Below are 26,852 nucleotides of genomic sequence, written 5' to 3'. Positions count from 1 at the left end.
ATTAACATGCCAAAATTATTGTAAAAGTGCTATTCTGAATTAATTGTATATTATTTACTATATATTCATCCAGAATAGCACTGCAAACAATAGATATAACAATATGTTATAGCCCTACGTAGTCAGAGAAGAGTCGTCTTTGAATTTGTGATCGATGATTGCTGTCGTCTGCTCCTCTAAACCGATTAGTTCGTCTTCTGCACCCTGAAACGTAAAACACTACCCGAGTCTTATATGAGGGGCCTAATATGTAGTAGGCTTTTGGTTAGGGAAAGGTACAAAGGATTTTTAAGGAACTAGTCATGCAGTTTCTCATTTTCACACTTGCCTTGTCAGTTAGTGTCCCGGTTCTCAGTCACAATCACAATCCTGTCATACGATGAGACAAGGCAAATATAAATTACACCGGACATCTCGTTAACTGTCCAAAATTTAATTGTAGGTTTACTTTTGAAAAAAATGCTCATTTTCAAAATGCTTTCAAAGAGCTGAACATTTTAAACAGACGATATATAACGGCTCGTTTGTAACACAGCAACGGCTCTGCATCGAATTCAGCTCGCGACTTCGAATTTTCACTGCGCATGACCGTAGCGAACAGAATACTGCAACAATACTGTCAAGTCTTTACTTGTTGTAACTAATTTTCGCTGAGCTGACTGATAAGTGCTTTTTTGGTGCATCGTCTTGTTTACCATCAAGATAATCACTTGTATCAGAAGTTGCTCCTCTGCTGTCTGATTTAAGATTCCTCTGGTTCTAATTGTGTGGTTGCAAATTATTTATTATTTTAACAAATATTTAAAAGCTGCACATAGTAACGCTTCCCCATTATAGCGTTTACCTAAAGAAATTAATTGTAATTTTGAAACGTATGAAATAACCACTCGCATGAGACGAGGACTCTTCAGTAAACTTCTAATAGCTGTTTTACTGCGCATAGGGCAGGGGCGCCCTCATGTTGGCTGCAATTTTAGAATCACATGACCATCTGAAAACTACTTAATCCCAGTATCAGTCTTGTTTTTGGACACTCACTCTTGGATAACATTAATCATGGCTGATTGTGAATAGTACATTTCTACAAAAGCGCTTGTTTTTTCAAACACAAAGGGTAAATTAAACCTACTATTAAAAGTTTTGGATTAACTAGATGTTCGGTGCAATTTATGTTTGCTCGCCTCATTGTATGACAGGATTGTCACTGAGAACTATTGATTTTGAATTAGGCTGCATCCACACCACTAGGTGCTACTGTAAGTCCAAGATAATACGAGCAAAAACTTGCTCAGTGCACACCTAAAAACAGCTATAGAAATATAATTAGTAATAGGTTATTGCTTTGCAAGTAGAGCACTTTGATTTGCAGGGGCGTAGCACCAAATTTTGGGCCCTGGGTACAAACCATCTTGCTGGGCCCCCTTACCAAATATGTATGTATAGAAAACTGACTTCTAAGGCCCCCCCCCCCCGCCGCCTCGGGCCCTGGGTACCCTTTACCCCCCCAGTCCGACGCCCCTGTTGATTTGACATGTTCATATCTTGCCATTCTTTATGAAACTGCCCTTTTGGTAACATCACATTACAAAACCTGTGAAATTAGTATTTAGAGGAGATCATTGTGAACAGTGCATAACAGTGAAAAACGAATGGAATATAAATGCCTGGAAAGATGGTGATAGAAGTATTTTTCTCTAACTTTGACTTAACATGTACATTCAGTTTAGAGTAATTACGTTTGGAAAGGTTCATGGATGGTTCCCCGTGTCAATGTCAATTAGAACAAAATTCACAAATTCATTTCAAATTCTTCAAACATCTTAATGCCATTATCAGCTGTATATCTAAACTGTAAATGACACTGCATTCACGTGTGAAAAACGTAAAATTTTCCTCAGATGCTTTAGACCTGAACCATTATTACCCAATCACAAATACAGTGTTTTACAGTTTGAAACACAGACCTGTAACATGTTCATGGATATGTCAATTTATGTACAGATTTTCACATGCAAATATGTAAACCTCTATCATTGTATTGTTTTTGTTGGGGGAAAAAAAAAATCACTTGAGTTTTGAAAATACAAAACAGCGAACCGCACAATTGGGGGAAGTCAAAATAGGTTTGAATTTTTGCACATCGGTTTACAACATTTTTCGGGGAAGAGGAAGGAATGTAAAAAACCTCATGTAAAATGGGCCCATTGTACAAAGGTGCCTAGAATTGCTCCAGTAAATGATGTCGCTTTTCCATTCACATAAATGCAGAATAAATGTTTGCCAGAGGAAAATAGTAAGTCTTTAAAGAAATGTCTATACAGGTATTTCCGAAGCTTCTCCCAGGCTGAAAGGTCAAAGGAAGTAGTCAGCCACAGATTTCTTAGAAGGGAGGCCTCTGGTTTCCTGAGGAGCAGCTTCAAATATTATAAACTCCTTCTGGAGATGCTCATCAAGTTCCAGAATGGCTGCCACATTACCACACCTAAAGAAAAAAATAATACAAATGTAAGGAGGTCAATTCCTGGAGAGACCTTTCTTGCTGTAAATTAATAATAGAGATAAGGCCCTTCTTAAGTCTGTATATGTATTCTAAATAATAATTTATGGACAAATGCTATGGGACCACAGTACTGCAGGGAAATGCAACACACCTATAACAGTAGTTGGGAGCAGACCAGACAGTCAACACGGTCTCATTGAAATGCCACTTGTAGCCCTCCATAACTAATTGATGAGCTCTGCAAATCATGCTGATATCATTGACAGCATTAAACTGTGCCACCACATCACTACCAAATAGATATCCAGCTCCCCTTGGACTCACACCCCACCCTGTTGTCTCTGGAGAAAAGTAGAAAAAAAAAATAACAATTAACAAAATAAAACAAAATTTTAAAGACCTATAAATTACTTTGTAGTCAAAATATGTGGGTCATTCCTAAAGATAAAAATGTTGAAAAAGAATGGGTATGGAGGACAGTGCGTCTCACCCTCTGGGTCAGACCATAACAGATCACACATGGGTCCATCATGAGGAACTTCCTGTTTTCGGTCAATGGTCCTGATCTGATCCAAAGTTTGAATGGATGGAGAAAGGCCACCATGAACACAGAATACCTAGGGACAATGAATTGTGATAGAGACAAGGGTAACTATCAATTGTAGTACATGCAAAGTACAATATAAAAAGAGAATATCAAATTAATATACCAGTGTAAACATTACAGAAAGTGGACACTAAAAATACATATGAGGTCAAACCTTGCCATCAACAATGGCCGAGAGGGACAGGAAGTCAAAAATCTCTGTGCAGTATCTCCAGACTGTAACAGAGCCATATTTTCTAAGACATTCGTCATAAAAGCCATACACTTGCGTGATCTGCCGTGACTCATGATTTCCTCTGATCAGTGTTATCCGGTCAGGGTATCGCACCTAAAGGCATAAACACAAAGGAATAAGAATAAGTGCAGATTACAAGGTTTGGAACAGCCTTAATGCAGTAATTACAAGATTAACATATTTCATACTTAAATGTTTTATAATTCTATTCTACCTTAAATGCAATTCTACCTTAAATGCAAGCAGCAATAGAAACGTCTCCACACTGTAAAACCCTCTGTCCACAAAGTCTCCCATGAAGAGATAGTTTGTCTCTGGAACTTCACCCCCCACCTGCTGACACATGAGATTATCAGTCAAATGATACAGTGAACTGGTTTGAAAATGTTATAGTCTAGCTAGGCACATACATGTGCCTTGTGTACATATGTGAATGAAAAAAGTGCATCTATGGGAATCAAGTCTGCATTCTCCATTCAGTACAAGTGGTACCTACCCTAAATAGCTCCTTAAGATCATAAAACTGCCCATGTATATCACCACAAACCTGGAAATTAAGGGAACAAATTATTGGGTTGGTTTGTCTCTGACATAATCCTATACGAGATGGCATAAAAAGAAGTTAGACGTGATTATTAAATAAATAAAAAATACCCACTGTGACTGGGGAATCAACCCTTTGAACATTACTTTCTTCTACCAGGATCTCCCTATCATGCCAGACAGACATAGACATCCACAATATAAATAAGGTACCTACTTAATGATTCAAAACATTCAACTTCAGAACCATTTTCTGTAATATGGGTTTTCCTGAATGATGACATAGCTGGTCTCTTAAACTACTGAGTGTCAGGTGTTATCAGTGTTACCTTGCTTTGGCACAGAGTGCCTTAACTTCATTTTCCTTGATAAGTTCACAGCGTCCGAGTTGCTCGATCTGTCTGTCCAAGTCAATGACGTCTCCCATGATGACACATGCATACACTCAAATAAACAACCAATGTGAGGCTGACAAAAAATGTGAGGCCCTCTCACTCCTTCTCGAGACTTATGACAGTCTCACAGAGACCACACACACACCCTCTTAAAAAATTAAAAGACTATGATGTCGTGCACATCCCCACACACCGAGATGATCCCGAAAAATGCCAAGAGAGCGGAACTGGAAAATAAAGTACAAATAAATAATCACATACATGCTTGAAAAATAGATACATATTTTTGAAGAAAAACAAAAACCGCTGTGGTAGTATATAATGCAAATATATATATATATTTTTTTTCTCGAAAAAGTTTCGTGTTATGTGAATGGATGATTAGAGAATCAATGCAACATATTAGGCTTGCTACCGAGGTTACATATCATCTTATGTGTGCTAAATCCATTAAAACAATGTACAGTCCCTCTTTTCTTGAATGCAACTAAGGCACAATTTTTTTCATACATTGCAATGCCTGTCTTACAAAAAGTGTACAGACAAAGCGGTTAGCGCGAATGCTAGTAATGTCGCCCTGTATTTGCTTGAGTTTTCTAATAAGAATATCTCTAAATTAAAAATTATATTTTACACTTTAAAATACCTCGGGCTTTAGATGAGTTTCTTTTGAGCATCAGTTGTTTCTTTTGGAGATGGTAAATTGAAAAAGCGGCATTGGCGAGTGTGAACAACATCAAATACCCAAAACAAATGTTCTCCTCTTCTTTCAAAATAAAGGTTCTCATCGCCCGTTCAACATAAAGCCTGTGTCTCTTTTGGAAGGATGTGTCCTTTTTTTTTTCATCAATACCAAAGTGAAGTCTACGTAATGTTTAGAGGGGTAAATGTTGTTCATAATTTTTAAGTGTGTTTCTTTCATTTTGGGGGTATAGTGTTAAATACATTGTTCTTAGTTTAGTTATTGAATTTGTATCAAATTAATGCAGGATGCCATTTTTGTTGGGCTTTTTGGGGTAAATGTTTTCAGTAAAACCATTTCTAATAAAATGATTACTGAACTTTTTTATCCAAAATTAAAATCCTGCATCATTTGGTATGTTAATATATTTCTTGTTAGAAAAACACATTCTTGGGGAAGTGCTTTATGTAATTTAGTGAAGTCTGATTGTGAGGGTTTGAAATTATGTTTAGTGCAAAATTGTTAATAGTTTAAAAGATTGCCATTGGCATCCATTAAGTCAGTTATGGACCATATATTCTTCCCAAACCAATCTTCTAAAAATATCTGTTGTGGTGTAATATATATCTATTATGTACAGGGTACAGAGGTGTGTGGTGAAAAGTTATGTACATTTTCCAATATAACAGTATTTGTTTTTGGAACTCTGATAGTGATATAGGTAATTTGTCAATATTAAAGTCCGTCCTGAGAAGAAAATCCTGGCCTCCAACTTTTTTGAATAAATGCTCTGGGATACAATACCAAAATGAGCCACTGTGTTTGATCCAGGACTTCAACCAATTTAATTTTAAGGTTCCATTAAGACAATCAAAGTCAATAACTCGAAGCCCTCCATCCTTTATATCTTTAACCATACTACATTTTTCAGATAATGAGGTCTGTTTCTCCAAATGTTATATAGCTATAGTTTGAAAAACTATGTTTAATTCCAATTTATGTTAACTTATGTTTAATAGTGAAAACATATATATCATATAAAAAAAAATTAACTGTCAATGTATGTTTCACACTATTTCATTGGGAAATTTGTGTTGGAAAAAATTTATTTAAAAATACATTAAGGTAATTCAATTTGAAAGGTTAGGTGTTTGAGAGGTACATGGTGTTAATTTACGGTTTGTTTATTTATCTGTTATTTGTTTAATTAATTAATTAAAAAATCAATATCTATTTTTTTTTAATGTATTTATTTGCTAAGCCTCCCCAAAATGTATTTATTTATTTATTTGCCAAGCCTCCCCCAAAAGTAATGTTATTATTTTGAAATCAAATGTCTTTTGAAAACGTACCTTTTCCGGTTTCTGCGTATATGACGTCACGAGCTGTGATTGGTGGAGCAGGCGCAGTGAAAGACGTCTATGATATTTGGCGCCATTTGTTGAAAACAATTCATCTACATTAAATCCTACGTTATTACAGAATATTGGCTCTAAACTGTCTTTTCAACAGCACTTCTGATTATCTAGATAAAATTTTCATGGAAGGCGGGTTTGTTAATGCTTAATAGCACTTAATATGTTGGTTTTGTAGTTTTGGCATGTGTGTCGTTTAAGAAATGTGTAGATAGGCTTTGTGTTCACTAAAACGCACTGCTGTATACAAATAGCCTTTTATGCCTTGTCCACTTGTAATTTTGGAGTATGTATCAACGTATCCCTGAAGAAAGAAAAATAACCGGTGAGTGTCTGCATGGGTGCTTTATCGATATATACGTATTTGACCGATTACATTTCTCAGCCTGGTAGTTGGATTGCAATAGTATAACTGGTTCATAAATTGTGTTTTCTGTTGAGTTTATTCATACTGTAATTTGAGCTTTTTTTCAGTTTTATATAAACACATACCGTAAAACGTTTTTTTTTTTAACGTAAACCTGTTTTATGCATCTGTTTTTAAATTGCTTAAAATATTTTGGTTTTGAATTGTTTAATGTATACAGGCTTTTAGTTTGGAGGTAAATCAACAATGGCTGGGGCTGTTGCTATGGCAGCTATCATGGAGGACTTTGAGGGTCAGGTATGTGTATTAAAAAGGCTTTATTAAATGACAATGTCTTGATCTAACATTACATTTGAATTATTGAAAGGGATATTTCACCCCAAAAGTTATAATTTTTCTCTCATCCTTGTGTGATTCCAAACCTGTTTGACTTTCTTTCTTCCGTGGAACTAAAAAAAAGATGCTTAGCAGAATGTGAAAGACTGACAGCATCAGTTACTTTCATTGTTTTCTTTCATTTTGTATTCTGTAGGGATTGTAATCATAAGAAATGTAACAATTCCAATTCCTCTTAACAATACTTTCAGTCGCCTACTTTTGAGGAAGAATTATTTGGAAAGTAAGAAATGCAATTCTTATTACATATACTGTCCTCAGCAGCCTTTTGCCAAATGATGAAATAATTTCAGATTTCTACAGAGAAGATAAAACAAATCAGAAATACATTTTACACAATTCTTGTTAAAGGCATAAATGCAATCTGATCATTAATCCCAACTATAAATTAAATACAATTCTAAACATACAGGAAATGTGATAACATTTATGTTATTATTATTAGATTATTCCACTGATTACAACAAAACTCATGTGTATCTTTAACTGCACATTGTCATATGAACAACCAGTTAATAGCTTTACTGCCTGGTTGAAATCTCACAGGTCTGAAGTACAACATTAAAGATATAGTTCACCTACAAATGAAAGGTTTCTCATCATTTACTCACCCTCATGCCATCCCAACACAAATGAAGATTTTTTTGAAGATAATTTCAGTACTGGAGGCAAGTGATTGGAAACTAAAACTTCAAAAAACACACAAAGGCAGCATAAAAGTAATCCATATGACTCCAGAGGTTTAATCTATGTCTTCTGAAGCGATATGATAGAGATCAATTAGAAATAGATCAATATTTAAGTCCTTTTTTACTGAAAATCTCCATCTTTGTCCAGCCCTCACCAGTAGGTAGCGATATGCACAAAGAATGCAAATCACCAAAAAAGAAAATAGAAGACTTAAAAATGACATAAATATCAATCTGTTTCTCACCTATACCTATCATATTATTTCTAAAGATGTGGATTAAACCCCTGAGTTATTCTGCCTTTATTTCCATTTTGGACCATCAAATTTCTGGCCACCATTCACTTGCATTATATGGACATACAGAGCTGAGATATTCTTCTAAAAATCTTTGTTTGTATTCTGCAGAAGAAAGTCATACACATCTGGGATGGCCTGAGTGTGAGTAAATGATGAGAGAATGTTCTTTTTGGGTGAACTACATAGTAACAGTTCCAGAGACTGTTTAGACTGTGTTATGTAATGTTGTACTACATGCTTGTTAGATTTCAACAGTTCTTATTTAATTTCGAGTTGGACATTCATAACTTGGGGATCAGTATCAGATTAATTCAGTAACCACTCTGACTGATGTATACGTGACTTTGATTCGCTAAAAAGAACTGGCTCATAAGGGCCATTTGTATGTGTATCAGACTACACAAGTAGCACTAGATGTTTTGTGCTGTAGATTCAAAAGAACAGACTTTTAAGAGTCATTCATTGGGTGTCGGACAACACTGGGTGTGCTGTGTGTCACTCAAAAGATTGAAAAGAGGCGGCTAATGAGAGTCATTAGTTTGCGAGTCAGACAACACTTATTCCCCAATGTAGACTCCCAATGGTCGGACAAGATGGCCTGAATGGTCAGACAAGATTTCTTTGTTGTTTTACACTCCAAAATCGAATTATGTTTATATGCTTATAATATTGCGGCCTAATATCTATAGCCCAATATGTAGCTTTGGTGCTGCTGACTGAAGTTTTCAGATGGTCCCTTACTACACCCTCCAAAGTTTTAGCACGTTTTAGCACAATGTAAGGACTATTCAGACAGTGCTTTACCCACCGTAGGCACAATTTCCAATGAATATCAACGATAAATTAATTACCTTGAATGATTTTGTGGTGACGCCATCAGACCAGCTTAAATACGGGACAAATTGTGTCCTGTATTGATTAGATACTGGACGCATCATTTCATCTTTAAATATGGGACGTTCATGTATTTTACGGGATGGGTGTGGCAACCCCACTTGGGACTGCTGCTCTGAAATTATGATGTCCAGAAATGTATATATGGAGCAAGCGCATGCAACGCTACATAAAGAGACCTTGGCCAAAAAGATAGATTCATAGCATTCATGGATTATTGTAATTGGACTGCTAATAATTAACATCAGAGAAATGCAGCCTCTTACAGTCGTTTACATAAACCTGGATATACAAACACGATTGGACAATAGAGGTCACTGTTGCCCCAAACATTGCAAATGTACAGTTCTATACTTCTAATTGGTAATTTGTACTCATGACAGAAAAGATCTTACGACCCAGCAGACACTGATCCACAACCCACTTTTGGGTTTCAACCCAGTGGCTGAGAAACCCTGTTCTACATAATGTCTTCTCTTGTGTTCCATGGATGAAAGTTAAACAGTTTGGAACAACATAATGATTTGTAAATTATGACAGAATTTTCATTTTGGGGTAAACTTAACCCATAATCTCTTGTTTCTGTGCCTCTAGCCATGCAAGAAATTGAGGAAGGATGCAGATGCACCACCTGCCAGGACTATTACTAATTACTTTATGCCCAAGCAAGTGGAAAAACAGTTCTCCCCACCACGTTCAAACAGCATTATGGACTATTTTAAGAAGACCTCCCCTGCACAAATAAAAAGCTCTCCGGTAGCTAAAGGGAACTCTCTGCAACTTTCAGAGCAAGTTAGAAGCCCGGAAATCTTTAGTAAATCTGTAAGGGCACAGGGCCAGAAACGAACCAGGAAGCCCAAGGAAAACAAGAAGTCCGAACAGGTGGATTCACAAGAGGTCACAGAGGATCTTGTCTTGATAGAGAGCCCCAGTGAATCAGCTGTGAATGAAAGTGCAATCTCCTCTACCAAGGGTAGTGACACTTCTGCCCGTCTGACTCAGACTAGTCATTATGTCTCTTCAGACAAGGAATCAGCTGGGAGGAAAAAAGCCACAGAGCCTGATCCAAATGACATGAAGGATACAAATTCTGTGGACAGTTCTGCACTGAATGCTCCTATAGAGAACAAAGATAAGAGCAAGAAATCTACTGTGAGGAGAAATAGAAAAGAAAAAGGTGGTTGTGAAGAGACTAAGCAGTGTGTCAGTCATGCTCAAGAGTCTGAGCAGCCAATTTGTGATACTAAATCAGAGAACACTGAAGATAATACGACCACACACAGTAGCAGCACTATCACAATATCATTCAATGACTTCCTGCAGAATCATTGCCAAGAGCAGGATGCAGGTAATGCTATTCCCAAGCCTGACTGCATTGCTCCTGACACTGTAAGTGAACAAAACACCTGTATTGATCAGAGTGACCCTGCAACTGGTCCTGTGCAGGTGTCACCCCGAACTCTCACGATCCAAGCAGAGGTGCATCCCATTTCTCCCGATCATGAGTCAGTCAAGGTGGTCAAGGAGTTGAAAGTCGCATCTATATTTAGTAGAAATAGAAAAGGTCAGATAAAAGATGACAAGACTTCATCTGTTCCTACACCAGAGGTTAAACCAGATAGATTGCCTGACCACAAAAGGAAATCTAATGTTGTTCTTCTGGAGGAAGATTTGGAACTTGATGTGGTGGAGTCCAGCCCCATGCCTAATAGCACTGAGGCAGAGAGAAAGCAGTTTATGAATGCCTTCAAGCAGCCTAGCCTTGATGGATTGAAAAGCAAAACCAACAAGGGTCAGAGCAAGCAGAGCCAGGTTCAAGAGTTCGTTCCTGAGGCAGTAGGCGAGGAACAAGAAAAATCTCTGGAGAACAAATCAGAAGTGACCGGCTCTGAGCAGAATGAAGAACAGACAAGCAGTACTGGTGACAAAAAAAAGCGAGTTAGTAAGGCTGGGATGATGGGACAAGCAAAGGCCAATGAAAATGCTCCAGTTCCAACTCCGAAACCCAAGGAACTTTCTACAGAGATGGAGGTTGACAAACAAAATAATCTAGCTGATGATGAAGATGAAGGCAAACAGACTGTAAGAGAGCTGAGGAGGTCGAACAGAGAGCTTTCACGTAGACAGTCAGCCGTTGTGCTCAATACAGATGCCACGTCACAGAATAAAGGGAAGCAAGAGAACACCGTAAATGATGTGACCCAAAATACACCCTCCTTGGCCTCCACCCCAAAGGAACACAGGCTGAAAAGGGGCGTTTATAGAGCTGAAATGCTCTGCCCACCAGATCCGAAAGGCAGCCCTATCAGGTATGATCAACTTACTTAATGTTCCATAATCTCTTTTAATTGTTTCCTTGTGTTTTATAAACTTTAAATTATAATCTGCCAGGATGAAAATCACCAGAGTATTTCCATCATCTGCCACAAGAGCTGGAGATTTAAAAATATCAAGTTCTCTCGCAATAAAGGTAACTAACATTTCTGAATGATTTTGTGGTGAGGAGATTTTATTATATAATTAATAGAAAAAGAAATATAAAAAAATAGAAAAGAAATTTGCAGATATTACTTATAACTCTCCAAAACTTCTGTTTGATAGGAATTAAATGCATGTAAAAAAAGAAAACAAGCTAGAAAGCTGGTGCAGAAAGCCAAAGCTCTACAGCAAAGTAAAAAAGACACTATAAAGGAAACTCTACGAAGTTCTTCAAGAAACAAAGAATCCATCGTTAATTACTGTGAGGATGAGGTATGATAGTGGATATGTCTTAAGTACACTGATGTAAATTTTGAAGAACTGCTTCTAATAATGGCTTTAGTTATTCTCTCATTTGTATGTACAATGTCTTCCTTTTAGGACTCAGTAGTGTTTTTGGAGCAGAGTAAATGCACCAGAGTCACTTCAGAGGAAAGCAGCAAAAAACAGAAAATGTTTCGCAGTTTAAATGAGGTTTTGGGGAAAAGTACTGCTCAAAACAAAGCATTCAAGACATCTACAGGTAAATTACTCCTGTATAAAAGTAATAAAAGTAAACTGTATATTTTCTCAAAAACTCTAAACAAAATGTTAAATTCCCATGTTTATTTTGAGCAGCCTGTCTAATCAGACACAAAAACTTCAACTCGACCAATGCCATGAGTTAGAGGCTGGACTAACTGATTGTTCAATTAAAGGCAGACATGGGTGCATTCCACAACCATGTTTATTTTTGCAATTCTAGATGGTGGCACTACTAAGAAATTACACACTTCAGTAAAAAAAAAAAAAAAAAAAAAAGTAAGATGATAAATTTCCATTTACTTTTTCAGCTTCTAAACTGGCTCTTCTATTTGTAGAGAGAAAAGCTCAGAGACCATCAGGCGTCATCACAATCTTTGATGACAGCAGGTATTACACTATTAATTACAGACAAACAGACTTGATCTCTTTAATTCTCTGAACTTCACTGTGTATTGTAAAAATTCTAATAAATGCCTTGACCTCAACATCTCCCCTTTAAGTCTAGAGGCATCGGAGAACTCGCAAGATGATGAACAGTTCAGAGCAAAAAGAGAGTTTCTGAAGAGTGGCCTTCCAGAGTCCTTTAAAAAGCAGATCGCAAAGACAGCAGCCAGCCGAGAGGCTTACAGTCAAGCTTGTGCTTCATTCCTGATGGTGTTGCATATCCAACAAAGGGCTGCAGGTAAGGTTGCACATTTCATTCTTCTTTTGGAGGCCCATGTTTTTATATAGGGGACTATTGTGCTAATTTCTTTCAATTTCTTTGTCAGATTGTTCATTGTGGAACCTCGGGTGGCCTTCAAATCCCTTCCTAATTTGCTTAAAGGAGTCCAATAATTCACCATCTGCACCACTGATGTTTTTGGAGAGGTCTTTGGATTATACTACAATTCCTACTAAGAGAACATTTTGCCAGCGGGTTTGTGTGTTTTTTTTTTTACAATTTGTAAATTTAAAGCGGAAGTTTACCCAAGAAACTTCTGTCATTATTTTGTCCCCCCTTGTGTTTAAAATATGTATAACTTTTTTCCATTGAGCACCAAAGGAGATGTCAGGCAAAATGTTACCCTCAGTAACCATTCACTTTCATGGCATCTGTTTTCCATAAAAGGAAATTGTGGTGACTAAGGGCTAACAACTTCTTTTGACAGAAGTTTCATATTTGGATGAACTATCCCTTTAAAGGTTAAAAGGTTAAAATTTTCTGGTGAATAAATAGGGTACTCAGAATTTATCCAGACCCCTTAATATTTTCAAATATTTTTATGTTGCAGCCTTATGCTAAAATGCTTAAATGTTTTCCCACTTCAATCTACATACACCATTATGACAAATCAAAAAACAGATTTTTGATAACTAAAGAAAAAACTGAAATATCACATTGACATAAGTATTCAGACCCTTAACTCAGTACTTTGTTGAAACACCTTTGGAAGCTATTAAAGCCTCAAGTCTTTTTGTGTATGATGTGACAAGCTTTGCACACCTGAATTTGGAGATTTTCTGCCATTCTTCTCTGCAGATTCTCTTAAGCTCTGTCAGATTGTATGGGGACCGTCGGTGAGCAGCCATTTTCAAGTCTCACCAGGGGAGGTTCGATTGGGTTCAAGTCCAGGCTCTGGCTGGGCCACTCAAGGACATCCACAGAGTTGTCCCTAAGCCATTCTTGCTTTGTCTTAGCTGTGTGCTTAGGGTCATTGTCCTGTTGGAAGGTGAACCTTCAGCCCAGTCTGAGGTCCTGAGGGCTCTGGTTTTCATTAAGGATATCTCTGTATTTTGCTGTATTCAGCTTTTCTTGTCCCTGCCGCTGAAAAACATCCCCACAGCATGATTCTATCACCACCATGCTTCACCGTTGGGATGGTATTGCACAGGTTATGAGCGGTGCCTGGTTTCCTCCAGACATGACGCTTGGAATTGAGGCTAAACAGTTCAATCTTCGTTTTATCAGACCAGAGAATCTTATCTCACAGTCTGAGTTTCCTTTAAGTGCTTTTTATGTGTCTTGCACTGAGGAGAGGCTTCTGTCTGGCCACTCTGCCATAAAGCCCAGATCGGTGGAGTATTGCAGTGATGGTTGTCCTTTTGCCAGTTTCTCCCATCTCCACACATGATCTCTGGAGCTCAACAAGAGTGACCATCGGGTTCTTGGTCACCTCTCTTACCAAGGCCCTTCTCCCCCGATTGCTCAGTTTGGCCGGGCGGCCAGCTCTAGGAAATGTCCTGGTTGTTCCAAACTTCCATTTAAGAATTATGGAGGCCACTGTGCTCTTGGGAACCTTCAATGCAGCCAAATTTGTTTTGTAGCCTTCCCCAGATCTGTGCCTTGATACAATCTTGTTTCTGAGCTCTGCAGGCAGTTCCTTTGACCTCATGGCTTGGTTTTTGCTCTAAGCATTTTCAGCTGTGAAACCTTATATAGACAGGCGTGTGCCTTTCCAAATCATGTCCAATCAATTTAATTTGTCACAGGTTGACTCCAATCAAAGTATAGAAACATCTCAAAGATGATCCAGAGAAATGGGATGCACCAGAGCTAAATTTCATGTGTCATAGCAAAAAATCTTGTTTTTGCTTTGTCATCATGGGGTATGGAGTGCAGATTGTTTAAATCTTTAAATCTACATTTTAAAGCATTTTGCCATAAGGCTGCAACATAACAAAATGTGAAAAAATGGAAGGGTTCAGAATACTTTATGAATGCACTGTGTGTGTTTTTTGTGTTTCTGACTGCGATATAAATGTCTCCATCCATTTTACATATGAAATTTTACTTTTCTTTTATGTCAAGGTTTTTTGCTGTTGGAAAGAGATTTCTGAGCCTGTCAGACAGAATCTTTTGGAGGAGATCAGAAACTCCAATCCCTCTTTCCCTCACCAAAGATTCTTCACACGCTTTGTTAAGAGACATGAGGACTACATTCTTCAGGCCTCTGCATCAGGTGACTGTAAAATTGAATTGAGTACATTATTGAAATTTCTTCACAGGCACAAGAGATGACCATAATTCAACAGGATTTACTGATTTTTCTTTGTATTTATACTGTTCTTATTGTGTTCTATATAGGACCTGAAGGTGAGTCTAAAACATTCTGCCCTGCTAGATCATCCGAGTCAGGCATCGGAAGAAAACGGAAGCGTGTTGATGAATGGGAAGGAACCGGCAAAGTGAGGAAAAAAACTAAGTCCAGTCACATAGAAGGGGAGGTCATAGTGATTGAAGGAAGTCCACCATCAGGTCAGGGGATCCAGCAGTCAGGGGGTCCAGCAGCGCAGGATGTCACTGAAACCATGCCTTCTGGCAGAAATCGAAGAGGTCGATCACAGAGACAAAAGAAGAAAGAGCCGGAGCCTGCAGAGTTGACCTCACCTGTGGGAAACCAGAGTGAGTCTCCCATTACACTGGATTCCCCTGTGCCAGGAGCTACAGGCACAGAAAGTAAGAAATTAAATTAAACAAAATAATGTTGAGGCAGTATTTTGAAAATAATTAATCTTTGTAAACTAGGTATAGGTGTCGTCCTATCAAAGACAACTTAAACTATTTTAAAGCATGTACAGACTTTCATGTTATTTTTTAATTTTCTGTGTAAATGTACTTTTACTTAAAACTAAATTTACTTAAAATTGAATCTACTTTACTGTGTGACATTTTTAATATATTTGTTTATTCTCTCTCTTGTAGATGGAGTGAAAGAGGATGTGCTTTGGTCAGAGAAATATCAGCCACAGCACTCAAATGATGTAATTGGAAATATGGAATCTGTTCGGAGACTGCACAGGTCTTGCCTTTTAATTGAATTTCGTTGATTCCAAGATTGGAAATCATTCCATTTACTAATTGACATGCAAGTGATGACATTTGTCTTGCATTTAATTTTTATTGTTTAATTGCTGTTAGCTGGCTGAAAGAGTGGAAACTGAGAGCTGATCGGGAGGAGAAGAGAAAACAGCAGGAAAATAAGCAAGAGGACGATAGTAATGGTATTTAAAGCTTACACAGGAGCAAGTACACACTACATGCTTTTCTGCCTGCCATGTTCGCAACTCATGAGTCCTAACTGTCCCACCTGTATATTTTTGCAGACTCTTGGCTCTTAGGGGATGGTGGTGAGGGACTAGAAGATATGGAAGATCTTCTGTGTAACACACTGCTTATAATGGGACCCACTGGGGTGGGAAAAACTGCTGCGGTGTATGCCTGTGCTCAGGAACTGGGTTTCAAGGTCTGGTTCATTTTTCTATTCAGATCCATATTTTAGCATGTTTATAAAATGGGTAGGATGGCTCTTATGAGCTGTAAACGTATTGTCTTGAATGCACTCTTCGTGTTATCTCTGAAAGAAGGGGTTGCCTCTTGAAGTTCTCATTTTGAACACTGTCTGGTGTTCTTCAGAAAGGGAAACGTTGCAACCCAGCCTGTTGGTTTTTTACCCTCAAGGTATTTGAAGTGAACTCTTCTTCTCAAAGAAGTGGTCGTCAGATCTTATCTCAGCTGAAAGAAGCCACTCAGTCCCACCAAGTGGACATCCAGGGTGTCAATGTCCACAAACCGTCCTACTTCAGCAATTATAGCAGCACCGGTACCAACCCCAAACCTGGCACCTCCCCAAGTATGAGCACATCCCACTGTTAATTCTTGCAGGGCTTAAAGTATTCCGGCCGGGGGCCGGATTTCCGGCTTGAGGGTAGATCCGGCCTCCGGTGCAGGCAAAATGTATTAATCAGGCTGCAAATTACAGTCGGACGCACTTTCGGCGCGGACGCGCTTGGAAAAAACGAGTGCGCCGCTTCCATTATGAGGGCGCATACCGCTCGGCTGCATTTGAAACTGGGAACTTCAATGCGGTTTAATATTTTCGAGTCAATTGATTTCACCTATCAAACATATGAGAGGAGCGCAGCTCTAACTAACGTCACAAGCCTATCAGAAGCAGAGCAGGGCGGGTCCTGGCAACAGTGTGATTGAGATCCATACCTCACGTTAGCGTCGTCGGTGAAAGCATGGAGCGCAGAACTCCAGAAACAACATTAGGTGACTTAATGTCATCATGGATGAAAAGAAAGAAAGGATGTGAGTTGGTTGATTTCGTAAATTAGCTCAGGTCAGCATAATCATATTTTCTGTCTACACCTTTTGATGTTAGCCTTACGTTGACTGAGCTAACATTAACATACAATTCTGCTAGGTAACTTTAGACTGTTAGTTAAATATTTAATGTAGAACATTCTGTATAGCTTACTAAAAAAAACATTATGTGTAGGCCTACCATGAAAACGAGTCCACTTTAAACCACTTCATTTTCTGTCAGCAATGTATGACAAGTAACGTTAGTGCTGTCAACGTTAACGTATCGCGATTTCTTTTTTTTTGTCCAGCTTTAATGTTTTAAATATTTAACACAATTAACGCTGCATCCGTTCTTTGTCATTCTTTAGCTCTTATTAGTTATTAGTTTGTCCACCAAATGCTTTAAACCATTAATGTGCGACAAGACAAAAGAGAACGCACTTAAGTAAATGTCCTCCTCACACACACACACACACACACACACACACACACACGAGGCACAAAAAGTCGCGAACCAGTATCGAATTCTCTTTCGCACTTGAACGAACAATAACCCTTAAATGAGTTAAATAAAATCTTAAATGGAAGTAAAGAGTAGTGAGAGAATGAGACGCGTGAGATCCTGTCACCAGCTGTAGATCTTAAAGTGACAGTAGCCACTAATTCTGTCTGTCAGTAAAGTTAACCAAAGAACAAAGGGAACAGAGAAAACTACTAACTACTCTTTGACTAAAGAACGCTTGTAGCTTTAATAAGGATTAATCTAATTTAATTTATAATTTATGCATTGTGGACTATTTTATAACCCTAAAATTTAGTATACTAAATAAAATATCAGTGATACTGGTCTTCATTAATAAAAAGATGCCATTAAGATACAGCCGTAATACTTAAAAATAAATGGTTCCATTTGAAGATAAGTCCGTCTGTGCAAAACAATGTTCAGGCTCAGGAATTTTTTTCACTTTAAGCCCTGTTCTTGATATTTGTTTACATAATGAATATAAAGTGTGAATTTGTGTGTAATACTTCAACACCTTTCCTCTAATCACAGGAAAGCTGAACTCTCCCAGAAGGGTTGTATCATCTCCCAGGAAGCCTCCTCAGACTCCTCGAAGTGCTCTGTCTAAGAGAGACCGCTTGGCTCCTACCTCTCTAGCCAGTTTTTTCAAAGCAGGTGGAAGGTCTACAGGCAAAGAAGCAAACAATCTAAACAAGAAAGCACAGCCTGGTAACAATAAAAAAAACACTGATCTTAGTGAATCATCACCAAACATGAATAATGAATAGATTGATTATTTTGGAAATAGTTTTCATGCTTCATGTTGCCAATTTTCTTACAATGTTTGTCGCTTTTGCTCTGTTTTCAAAGCATGTCCAAAAACGTATTCTAAAGCAAAGGACACTGACAACGAAAGCAAAGAGTGCATTAGTGAAAAACCAGCAGTGACCAAGATATCCAGTGAAGACCAGGGCAAGAGAACGGCAACATCACTCATCTTATTTGAGGAGGTGGACGTCATATTTGATGATGACAATGGGTTCCTGGCTGCAGTAAAAACCTTCATGACCACAACCAAGAGACCAGTGATTCTAACAACCAGTGGTAAGTGGAATTAGAAATTGCATAGAATCATGAGTTTGTAAATAATGAATTGGTCATCATGGGACCTTTTCTTTTTCTTGCAGATCTGACATTTGGTGCTTCATTTGACGGTTACTTTGAAGAAATCCATTTTAAAGCTCCTTCAGTGGTAGGGACACTTTATTTTTTGCCTTTTTCTCTGGAAAAACAATGTCTCCACTATGTTGTGTGCTTTCTAGCTGTGGTAGTTATAGCTTTGGGCTCTTTCAGGCAGATGTGTCCAGTTACCTACAGCTGCTGTGTCTGGCAGAAAACATGAGGACAGACAATAAAGATGTGTCCTCACTGCTAGACTGGAACAAATGTGATATTCGTCAGAGCCTCCTGCACCTGCAGTTCTGGGCCTGCAGTGGTGGTGGACAGCAGGTGCAAAGGCCTCTACCTTCCTCAGGTAACATTTTTTAAAGATTTTGAAAAAGGATGCTAAAATCTTTGAGTATTCCATAATACCTGTATTTGAATATTCAGTAACAGAAAGGTTTTGTTTTACCCCATAGAGCTCAAATGTGATGTTCAGTCTGCCAAAGCTGATGATATGTGTGGGGATAGTTTACCACCCTGCCACACTGCTTGCACAGAGAGTTTGCTGGGGATTCTGAATGTGCAAACTGAAAATGTGGCAGATTCACTACTGAAGGTAGGTTTTTATTTATTTTTTTATCTCTAAAAAGTAAAACACTTTGTCAATATGAGGAGTTCCCATGGTCTTGGAAAACCTGGAATTATAATTTGTTTGTGTGTGGAAAAGTGATTTTAAATGACTGAGTTCTAAGAAAGTTGTGGAATTTGAATATAGTGAATATAAATTATTCTAGATTTGCTTTCCTCTAAAATATTTAATTGGCTAGATTTAGCTCTGTGTATGCTTGTGTAAAGACAGCTATTATGATTGTCTGTCCATTGAGAGTAATTGACTTCAAATCTGCAAATCTTATTGTAGGCATTTGTACACCAAAAGGTATTACTTTAAAAAAAAATAAAGTAAAGAATTAAAAGAATTTTGTTCCTGATCAATCTAGCATGAGTCATCAGTACTTGAGAGCGTGAGGTGCTGGGATCTTCTCTCAGAGGTCCAGCGAAGGGGAGTAGATCTTCTCTATTCCAATATGGTGAATCTGCTCCCTCTGCCCATTCGACCCTTATCGCCATCTACCCTCAAATCACAAGCAGCACCACACCCACCGTCCCAACCTGAGCACGTAACTCAGACCTTGAGTTTAAAAGTTTTGGAAGAGCCCTCTGATGATGGAAGTCCTCTTAAGGTGTCCTCCAGAATGAGGGGGAGGAAGAAGCTCTGCATGACCAATAAAGATGTTTTCCAGTCTGATTCAGAGTCTGAGGATGAGTGCCTCTCGCTGCCTAAGCCCAACAATGCTCCTGTTCAAAGGACTAATGAGGAACCTGCAGATCAGCTTGTTAAGGAGTCACATGTTTCTCAAACTGCGCCAGTGAAACTGAGACGTGCTGTGTTAACTGAAGCTGATAGAAAGAAGAGTGTGCCAGTGTCACAGTGCTTGAACAGTTTAGCAGAGTACATGGACCACATGTCCTTCCTGGACTCGTCACTGTTTTACCAGCTGTCACAGACTGAGGGTTCCTGCAGACCACACGACTTTGGCTGGACTGGTGCAGAAGTCAAAAGTGGGATGACCGATGAGGTTCGGTTACAGTGTGGCAACCAGGTAAATGGGATCAGTGCAGAGGAAATCCACTCTACACTGGGTCATTTAAGTTTTAGGAAGTGTAGGGCTGCGATCACCGAGGCCTGGGGAAGAGCTCAGGAACTGGAGGAGGAGATCCGAAGAGAGGCAAAGGAGGAGCTCACCCTCCCCGTGGCTCCACACAGACAAGGTTTCAGTCTCACTCAAATGATGCTCTGTGAATCAAGGTGAGTGAATCTTCCATGTAGCTTTTAGTTTTTCATTAAAAACTATTCAATATAGTGAGTTTAGCATTACATTGACTGCATTGTTTCCAGTACAAGGTATACAGTAGTTTATCTTGTGTTTTACAGGGGGATGGAGAGGAAGAGTGAGGTGATGAAATCAGTGCTTTCCTGCAGGTCAGCTGGAACACTGTGGAACCGAACAGCAGTAGCTCTGGACTACCTCCCCTCCCTACGTACCATTTGTAGATCAGAGAGACTAAAGGAGCAGGGAAAGATCAAGCGCAGGTGAGTTTATCAGCCACATCCAAAGTACAGATTTCTGAATATTCCAAGTGCATATTAGAATGGTGTCAATTTAATGCTCATACATTTTCTGTGATGTTAGTGACTGCAAAATGATACATTTAAACCTATTTACCTTTCATTTTTTTAAATGAGGTTTATTAATGCTTTATAATGGCAGACATCTGTTTCTCAATAGGAATCTCATCCCTCATTTGTCTATTAGGTGGCACACTTACAGAGTCAGGAATTAATTTTCAGTTAGCCACACATTATGCTACAGGCATTTTGAAAGACCATTGAGATCAATTTGGGAATATTTTATCAAACACACCTTAGTTTATGTTTTTTCCCAGCTGCTTTGGGCTAAATATAAATAAAGACTTTAATTTTTTGGAGGGAGCCAGTGGAAAAAATCAGAACTACTGGCCTGACCAGCCAGCAGAATAAAATCCTTAATGTTTTAATTCATTTTTAAATTGTAGAATTTTAACCTTATATCTTCACCATACAAATATACACCAATCAGCCACAACATTAAAACCACCTGCCTAATATTATGTAGGTCCCACTCATGCCCCCAAAACAACACCAAGCTGCATCTCAAAATTGATGCTATTCTTCTCACCATAATTGTACAGAGTGGTTATCTGAGTTACTGTTTACTTTGTAAGATCGAACCAGTCAGGCCATACTCTGTTGACCTCTCTCATCAACAAGGTGCTAATGTCCACAGAACTGCCACTCACTGGATGTTTTTTGTTTTTGGCACCATTCTGACTAAATTCTAGAGACTGTTGTGCATGAAAATCCCAGGAGATCAGCAGTTACAGAAATACTCAAACCAGCCTATCTGGTACCAACTGTCTTCCATGCGATGTATTTAATCAGCCAATCATGTGGCTGCAGTGCAGTGCATCATCAGGCAGATACTGGTCAGGAGCTTCAGTTAATGCTCACATCAACCGTCAGAATGGGGAAATATGTGATCTCAGTGATTTGGACTGTGGCATGATTGTTGGTGCTGTTTTGGCAGTACAAGAGGGACCTACACAACATTAGGCAGATAGTTTTAATGTTGTGGCTTTACTTTTTAATACAAATCAACATTTTTGGTTTACATAAAACACTCTGACAACCCTAACTTTTTCCACTTATAACATCAACTGATCATACAGAATGGTATGCATCCATCAACCTAAGACACAAGGCAACAAGCTTTAAAACTGAAATATCTGATTTGATGCTTTTGAATTAAAAAAATCATGACTAAATTTACATGTCTCCTATCTTTACAAAGTAACATGAAATAGTCTAGTCAGGGGCACTCACCTGACCATACTGATTCTATTATTCTGAATAGATGACTGGTTTGTCATGTGGTAGAATGCAAGAAAAACTTTTTTGATAACAGATGAAACTTGGACTGGATATTATATATTATAACAAACATTCTCAATCTGTGTAATTAAACAACCACTTTATCAAAGTGGTTAAAACTACATATATTGCATTTTGCTAATGAATATGTGGAGTGTTCTTTCACATGACCTAGTTGAAACCTCTCTGCAATAATACCAGTATTATAATATTGGCTATGGTGTTTGAGCATGCAAACACCATTCCTCTGAATTTTCTCACTGAGGAACAAAGAGCGCATCACTTGCACCTCAAAGAACTTTGAGTCTGGTTCCTTTCATCTCAGGGAACCAAGGTTACGTTCGTATCGGAGGTGTTCCCTTATGACTCAGTACATTTAACATTGCATTTTTCTAATGCATATGGGAACAGAATCCCATCACGCCTGACTGCACAACATAACCTCCCAGAGAGGAAACATGACGCCGCAGTCTCGTGGGATGGTGACCGGCATGAGTATGCCGCAGTGTGTGACCCTCGTGTTGGGCCAGGAGGGGAGCACTCAGAATGGATATATGAACTATAGTCATATAGTATGAATTAGGCCTGTGACGTGACCATTCAGAACTACCATTGGATGACTTGCCAATGGCCTGTGCAGTGACTTTGTGGCATGCAGCGCTACGTCCATAGCAGTGCAGAGCATTTTGTATGTCTCTGGTCAGTTGCCTTGATCGTCCATTTGCTTGGAGCTTGGCTTGAAATTCTGGAGCACTGCCATCGCATGGAGTGCTGAACCAGCTTGGCCTGCTGCTGAGTATGCTCTTCCAGCCAGTGAGGACCTCAGTCGATACGGCTTGGAAGGATGAATGGGCGTGATTTCTCCTGGGCAGAGGTGTGCCTCATCCACAGGGGGTAGTTGGGTATAACTGTTTTCTTTCCCGTGATCCACATTAGAGTGGATATAGTCGCTGCGGGCTGAATGGGGCACTCGCCAAGATTTTGACAGTTCGCTATGAACTTCAGGGAAGAACGGGACAGATCTATGGGACGCAGTCGCTTGACGGCATCTGGACTGCAGAAACCATTCATCAAGGCAAGATTGTAGCAGAAATCTGGAGCAGACAACTCAATATTGAGCTCTTCTATCACCCTTGAAAGGACACAAAGCATCTCCTTGTAAGTGGCATGTACATGCTCCTCGCTGGTGTAAGGGCGGTAGAATCATCCACTAACCAATCGCCTGATGCAGGGAGAAACATAACATCATCATCATCCCCATCGTCAGAACCGCCAAATGAGACGAGGCCGTGCATAGTGTATCGATATAGACATGTTACATGGAGATTGCGGGGCGAGGGTTGGCACAAGGTCCACCTCAAATTCATCCTGCTCAACTTCACAGCCCCATCGTGCCTCCTCATGTGATCCCTCTGGTGTCACAGAAGAGGTGGGTGGGAAGGCGCGGGAAGCTGAATCGTCCCTCAGAATGAGCGTGATTTGCGAGCAAAGCATCTTGAGATTCATGCCCTCGCAGTTAGGGCAGTCTTTCTCCATGAGAGCTGACAATAGGTGGGCGTGGCCCAGACAGAGAATGCAGCTCTTATGCTGATCTGACGGTGGGATGTGCCTCTCGCACAAGGACCACTTGCAGTACAACATCTTTAAAAAGACACAAGAACGTAAGTGATTTCATAAAAAAATTATACACTACCGGTCAAACGTTTTGAAACAAATGTTTCTCATGATCTTAAACGTTAAAATCTTTACAAATGTATTAAAAATGAAAAAAATCACATGTACACAAGTATTCACAGCCTTTGTCATGGCACTCAAAATTGATCATCCACTGATCATCCTTGAGATGTTTCTACAACTTGATTGGAGTCCACCTGTGGTAAATTCAGTTAATTGGACATGATTTGGAAAGGCCCACACCTGTCTATATAAGGTCCCACAGTTAACAGTGCATGTCAGAGCACAAACCGAGCCATGAAGTCCAAGGAATTGTCTGCAGACCTCCGAGACAGGATTGTATCGAGGCCCAGATCTGGGAAAGGGTACAGAAAAATTTCTGCAGCATTGAAGGTCCCAATGAGCACAGTGGCCTCCATCCGTCAATGGAAGACGTTTGGAACCACCAGGACTCTTCCTATAGCTTGGTGCCAAAGGTGCTTCAACGAAGTATTGAGCAAAGGCTGTGAATACTTATGTAAAAAAAGATTTCAAACAAACTTCTTTCACGTTGTCATTATGGGGTTTTGTTTGTAGAATTTTGAGGAAAATAATAAATTTAATAAATTTTGGAATAAGGCAATTATGTTGTCACATTTTGTGACAACAAAATGTGGAAAAAGTGAAGTGCTGTGAATACTTTCGGATGCACTGTGTGTGTATATAATATATATATTTTTTCAGATAATTAAAATGCATTACATTCTTGTGGCAGAAGAGTTAATCATTGATAAGACAATACAAAAAGCAGCTTTAGAATTCAATGTATTGTTTACTACCATATTATTGATCATAAGCCAGTCATTGGCATACAGTTCACAGCAATTCATTTCACAAGTGAATTTGTCAATCAGTTCAAGATTTATTATGAGGGCTTGTCCAGGTGAGCGGATCGTCTTCTTGTTGCCGTGAAGATCTTGCCCGCTGACTCGTGTAGTCGATGGTGAAGCAGTAGAGGGCTTCTAGACAAGAGATGAATCACTGTCTTGAAGGAAGAAAATTCGGATATATTGTGTTTGCGCCCCTGCTTTTATAGTTGACTGTTTCACACCTAAAAGGACGGGGCTCAAACACCATAGCCAATATTAGAATATTGCCATTTATTGTGGAGAGGTTTCAACTAGGTCATGTGGAATGACACTCCCCAAATGCGTTATCAAAACGCATTGTAAGGGTCATAAGGCAACACCTTTTGCACAGTCGGTAGTAGTGTTGTCCAAAGTACCGTGTGGCAAATCAGGTTCTCAATGTGGAAGTGGGGACCGGGTGAACAATCCACGTCAGACATTTAATAACAGAAAAACAGTTTCCGGTGTATACCAAAAAAAAACACACTGCTTTTCAGCCAGCTAAATATAAACATAAAGACACATACACATCCACCTTATCCCTTTCCTGGCTGATTGCATTAATTCTCCCCCTGCCGTCCCTCATCGCTCGGCCACGCCCCCCGCTCTCCACATACCCCCATCGACTGAATCAGGCCAGGGAGACATCAGGCCTCACTGCTATCGCTAACGACTACTGACATTTTGGTACTCTGACAACACTAGTGGGTAGATTTCAATAGTTAAGATTACTCTCAGCATTTACAGCAGATGAAAGAGTCAAACAAAAAAGAAACAACTGTCAATGTGACTATGTGGTTCATAAAGGTACAACCACATAACTGATGGTTCAAAATGCTAACCGCAGCTTTATCATTTCAACATGCATCTCAAGAATTTGCTATAAATATGTGTTCTTATGCCAAACAACATGTTATGTACAACATGTTCACTACTGAATCTGCTTTCATACTGATGCTAATTATTTGCTGAGCTGTCAAGAAAGTGTGGAAATTAAACTTGGGCATGGTGCACGGCCCGGCGCTATAAACTAAATACCATGGAGGGACAGGATGTGGGTTTTGCAAAGCTTAAATATAGCATAAGGTCATAAATGTGTAAGTGCTGTTTTGTTCCTCTTCTAAATATTCTTATCCACTCAAATGAGTGTTTTACTGTTTGAAAGCCATGCCTTTTTGATCTGGACCTGTCAATGCCCACTGTTCCTCTTTATAAAGTGACACATATTTTGTTCTGTATGCCATGTTATCATATTGATTTGTTAATTTTAGTTCTAAAACCCTACTTAATGATAATTTTATGTTAAATGTGGAACAGTTTCCTGAATTTTATTTATTTTATTTTTTCAGATTCCTGCACTATTTAAATGGCATACACTTCACTCTTCCCAAAAGCACGGTGGAGTTTCTGGCCTCAGAGTTCCCTTAAATAACATCTTTAGGCAGCTACTTAAGTGCTGCTGGTAATTATGCATTTGTACAGTAATATATACTCTTATAAGGAGTGTGGTTTTATGTTGTCTTGTGGACAGGACTGATTTGTATTGAAATGTTTTAAATTTGCTGTTGTGCATTATGAAGATCAGTATGATTTGTCATTTTCCAAAATGTTTTATCAAGTAATAAATTTGTATTTGCTATTTGCCAGCAAACATTTTGTATTTTTTTTTTTTTTTTATTGTATGTAAATTGCAAGATCTCTGTACAGGTGATAGTGCTATAAGAATTTGTTTACAGATATTATTTTACCTGGTTGCCCTGTTTATTTCGTCATTATGTGGTTGTTGAACTCCGGCATTAGATTTTTTTTTTTTTTAGTCATGAATCTCTTTTCACTTCAAACCATCTCCTAAATGTAGCAGTTTTAATCCACTTGACTTCAGGACAACAAATATGTAACTTTTTTTCCTCCAGTAAAATCCAATGATTTTGCAACATTATTTTTTATGCAATTACAATGTGATTGACAGTTCACGTTTGGGATGAATGACTGGAATTGAT

The 26,852-nt window shown here is 38.8% G+C and overlaps 2 protein-coding genes across 3 annotated transcripts; one reads left to right on the top strand and one right to left on the bottom strand.

Moving 5' to 3' along the window:
- Positions 1 to 1,485: 1,485 nt before the first annotated feature.
- On the bottom strand, positions 1,486 to 5,035 carry ppp4ca (protein phosphatase 4, catalytic subunit a). Of its 2 annotated transcripts, none has more exons than XM_052131834.1 (9): positions 4,927 to 5,035; positions 4,215 to 4,507; positions 4,001 to 4,052; positions 3,839 to 3,889; positions 3,574 to 3,678; positions 3,262 to 3,435; positions 2,991 to 3,117; positions 2,652 to 2,841; positions 1,486 to 2,482 (listed from the first exon to the last, which is right to left on the bottom strand). In XM_052131834.1, exons 2-9 carry the CDS (start codon positions 4,310 to 4,312, stop codon positions 2,353 to 2,355), a joined length of 927 nt encoding a protein of 308 aa, XP_051987794.1. In that variant the 5' UTR covers positions 4,313 to 4,507; positions 4,927 to 5,035; the 3' UTR covers positions 1,486 to 2,352. The 2 variants fall into 2 exon arrangements, with proteins under 2 accessions (XP_051987794.1, XP_051987795.1); XM_052131835.1 differs by having other exon boundaries at positions 3,574 to 3,675.
- Positions 5,036 to 6,589: 1,554 nt separating this feature from the next.
- atad5a (ATPase family AAA domain containing 5a) lies at positions 6,590 to 26,548 on the top strand. The gene is made up of 23 exons (XM_052132583.1): positions 6,590 to 6,702; positions 6,965 to 7,041; positions 9,617 to 11,331; positions 11,414 to 11,492; positions 11,624 to 11,773; positions 11,882 to 12,023; positions 12,361 to 12,412; positions 12,526 to 12,707; positions 12,796 to 12,944; positions 14,817 to 14,967; positions 15,093 to 15,464; positions 15,711 to 15,807; positions 15,927 to 16,009; positions 16,112 to 16,251; positions 16,467 to 16,638; positions 18,151 to 18,327; positions 18,469 to 18,702; positions 18,786 to 18,850; positions 18,952 to 19,132; positions 19,239 to 19,378; positions 19,761 to 20,629; positions 20,756 to 20,914; positions 26,202 to 26,548. The coding sequence occupies exons 2-23, from the start codon at positions 6,991 to 6,993 to the stop codon at positions 26,278 to 26,280; spliced, it is 5,439 nt and encodes a 1,812-aa protein (XP_051988543.1). The 5' UTR covers positions 6,590 to 6,702; positions 6,965 to 6,990; the 3' UTR covers positions 26,281 to 26,548.
- Positions 26,549 to 26,852: the final 304 nt, after the last annotated feature.

This window comes from Xyrauchen texanus, chromosome 8 (assembly GCF_025860055.1).
Source record: "Xyrauchen texanus isolate HMW12.3.18 chromosome 8, RBS_HiC_50CHRs, whole genome shotgun sequence".
Taxonomy (NCBI): domain Eukaryota; kingdom Metazoa; phylum Chordata; class Actinopteri; order Cypriniformes; family Catostomidae; genus Xyrauchen; species Xyrauchen texanus.
Note: the sequence above shows the minus strand (reverse complement) of the source record. Positions and strands in the feature narration are given on the sequence as shown.

What these genes read in the sequence shown, in the direction of transcription:
- ppp4ca (XM_052131834.1), bottom strand. Translation starts at nt 4,312, where the DNA reads ATGGGAGACGTCATTGACTTGGACAGACAGATCGAGCAACTCGGACGC. An exon ending in GGGTTGATTCCCCAGTCACA is followed by an intron (nt 3,890 to 4,000) that starts GTGGGTATTTTT and finishes CTTAATTTCCAG; the next exon opens with GTTTGTGGTGATATACATGG. An exon ending in ATCTTAAGGAGCTATTTAGG is followed by an intron (nt 3,679 to 3,838) that starts GTAGGTACCACT and finishes CTCATGTGTCAG; the next exon opens with CAGGTGGGGGGTGAAGTTCC.
- atad5a (XM_052132583.1), top strand. Translation starts at nt 6,991, where the DNA reads ATGGCTGGGGCTGTTGCTATGGCAGCTATCATGGAGGACTTTGAGGGT. An exon ending in TCTGTTCGGAGACTGCACAG is followed by an intron (nt 15,808 to 15,926) that starts GTCTTGCCTTTT and finishes AATTGCTGTTAG; the next exon opens with CTGGCTGAAAGAGTGGAAAC. An exon ending in AAACAAGAAAGCACAGCCTG is followed by an intron (nt 18,328 to 18,468) that starts GTAACAATAAAA and finishes CTGTTTTCAAAG; the next exon opens with CATGTCCAAAAACGTATTCT.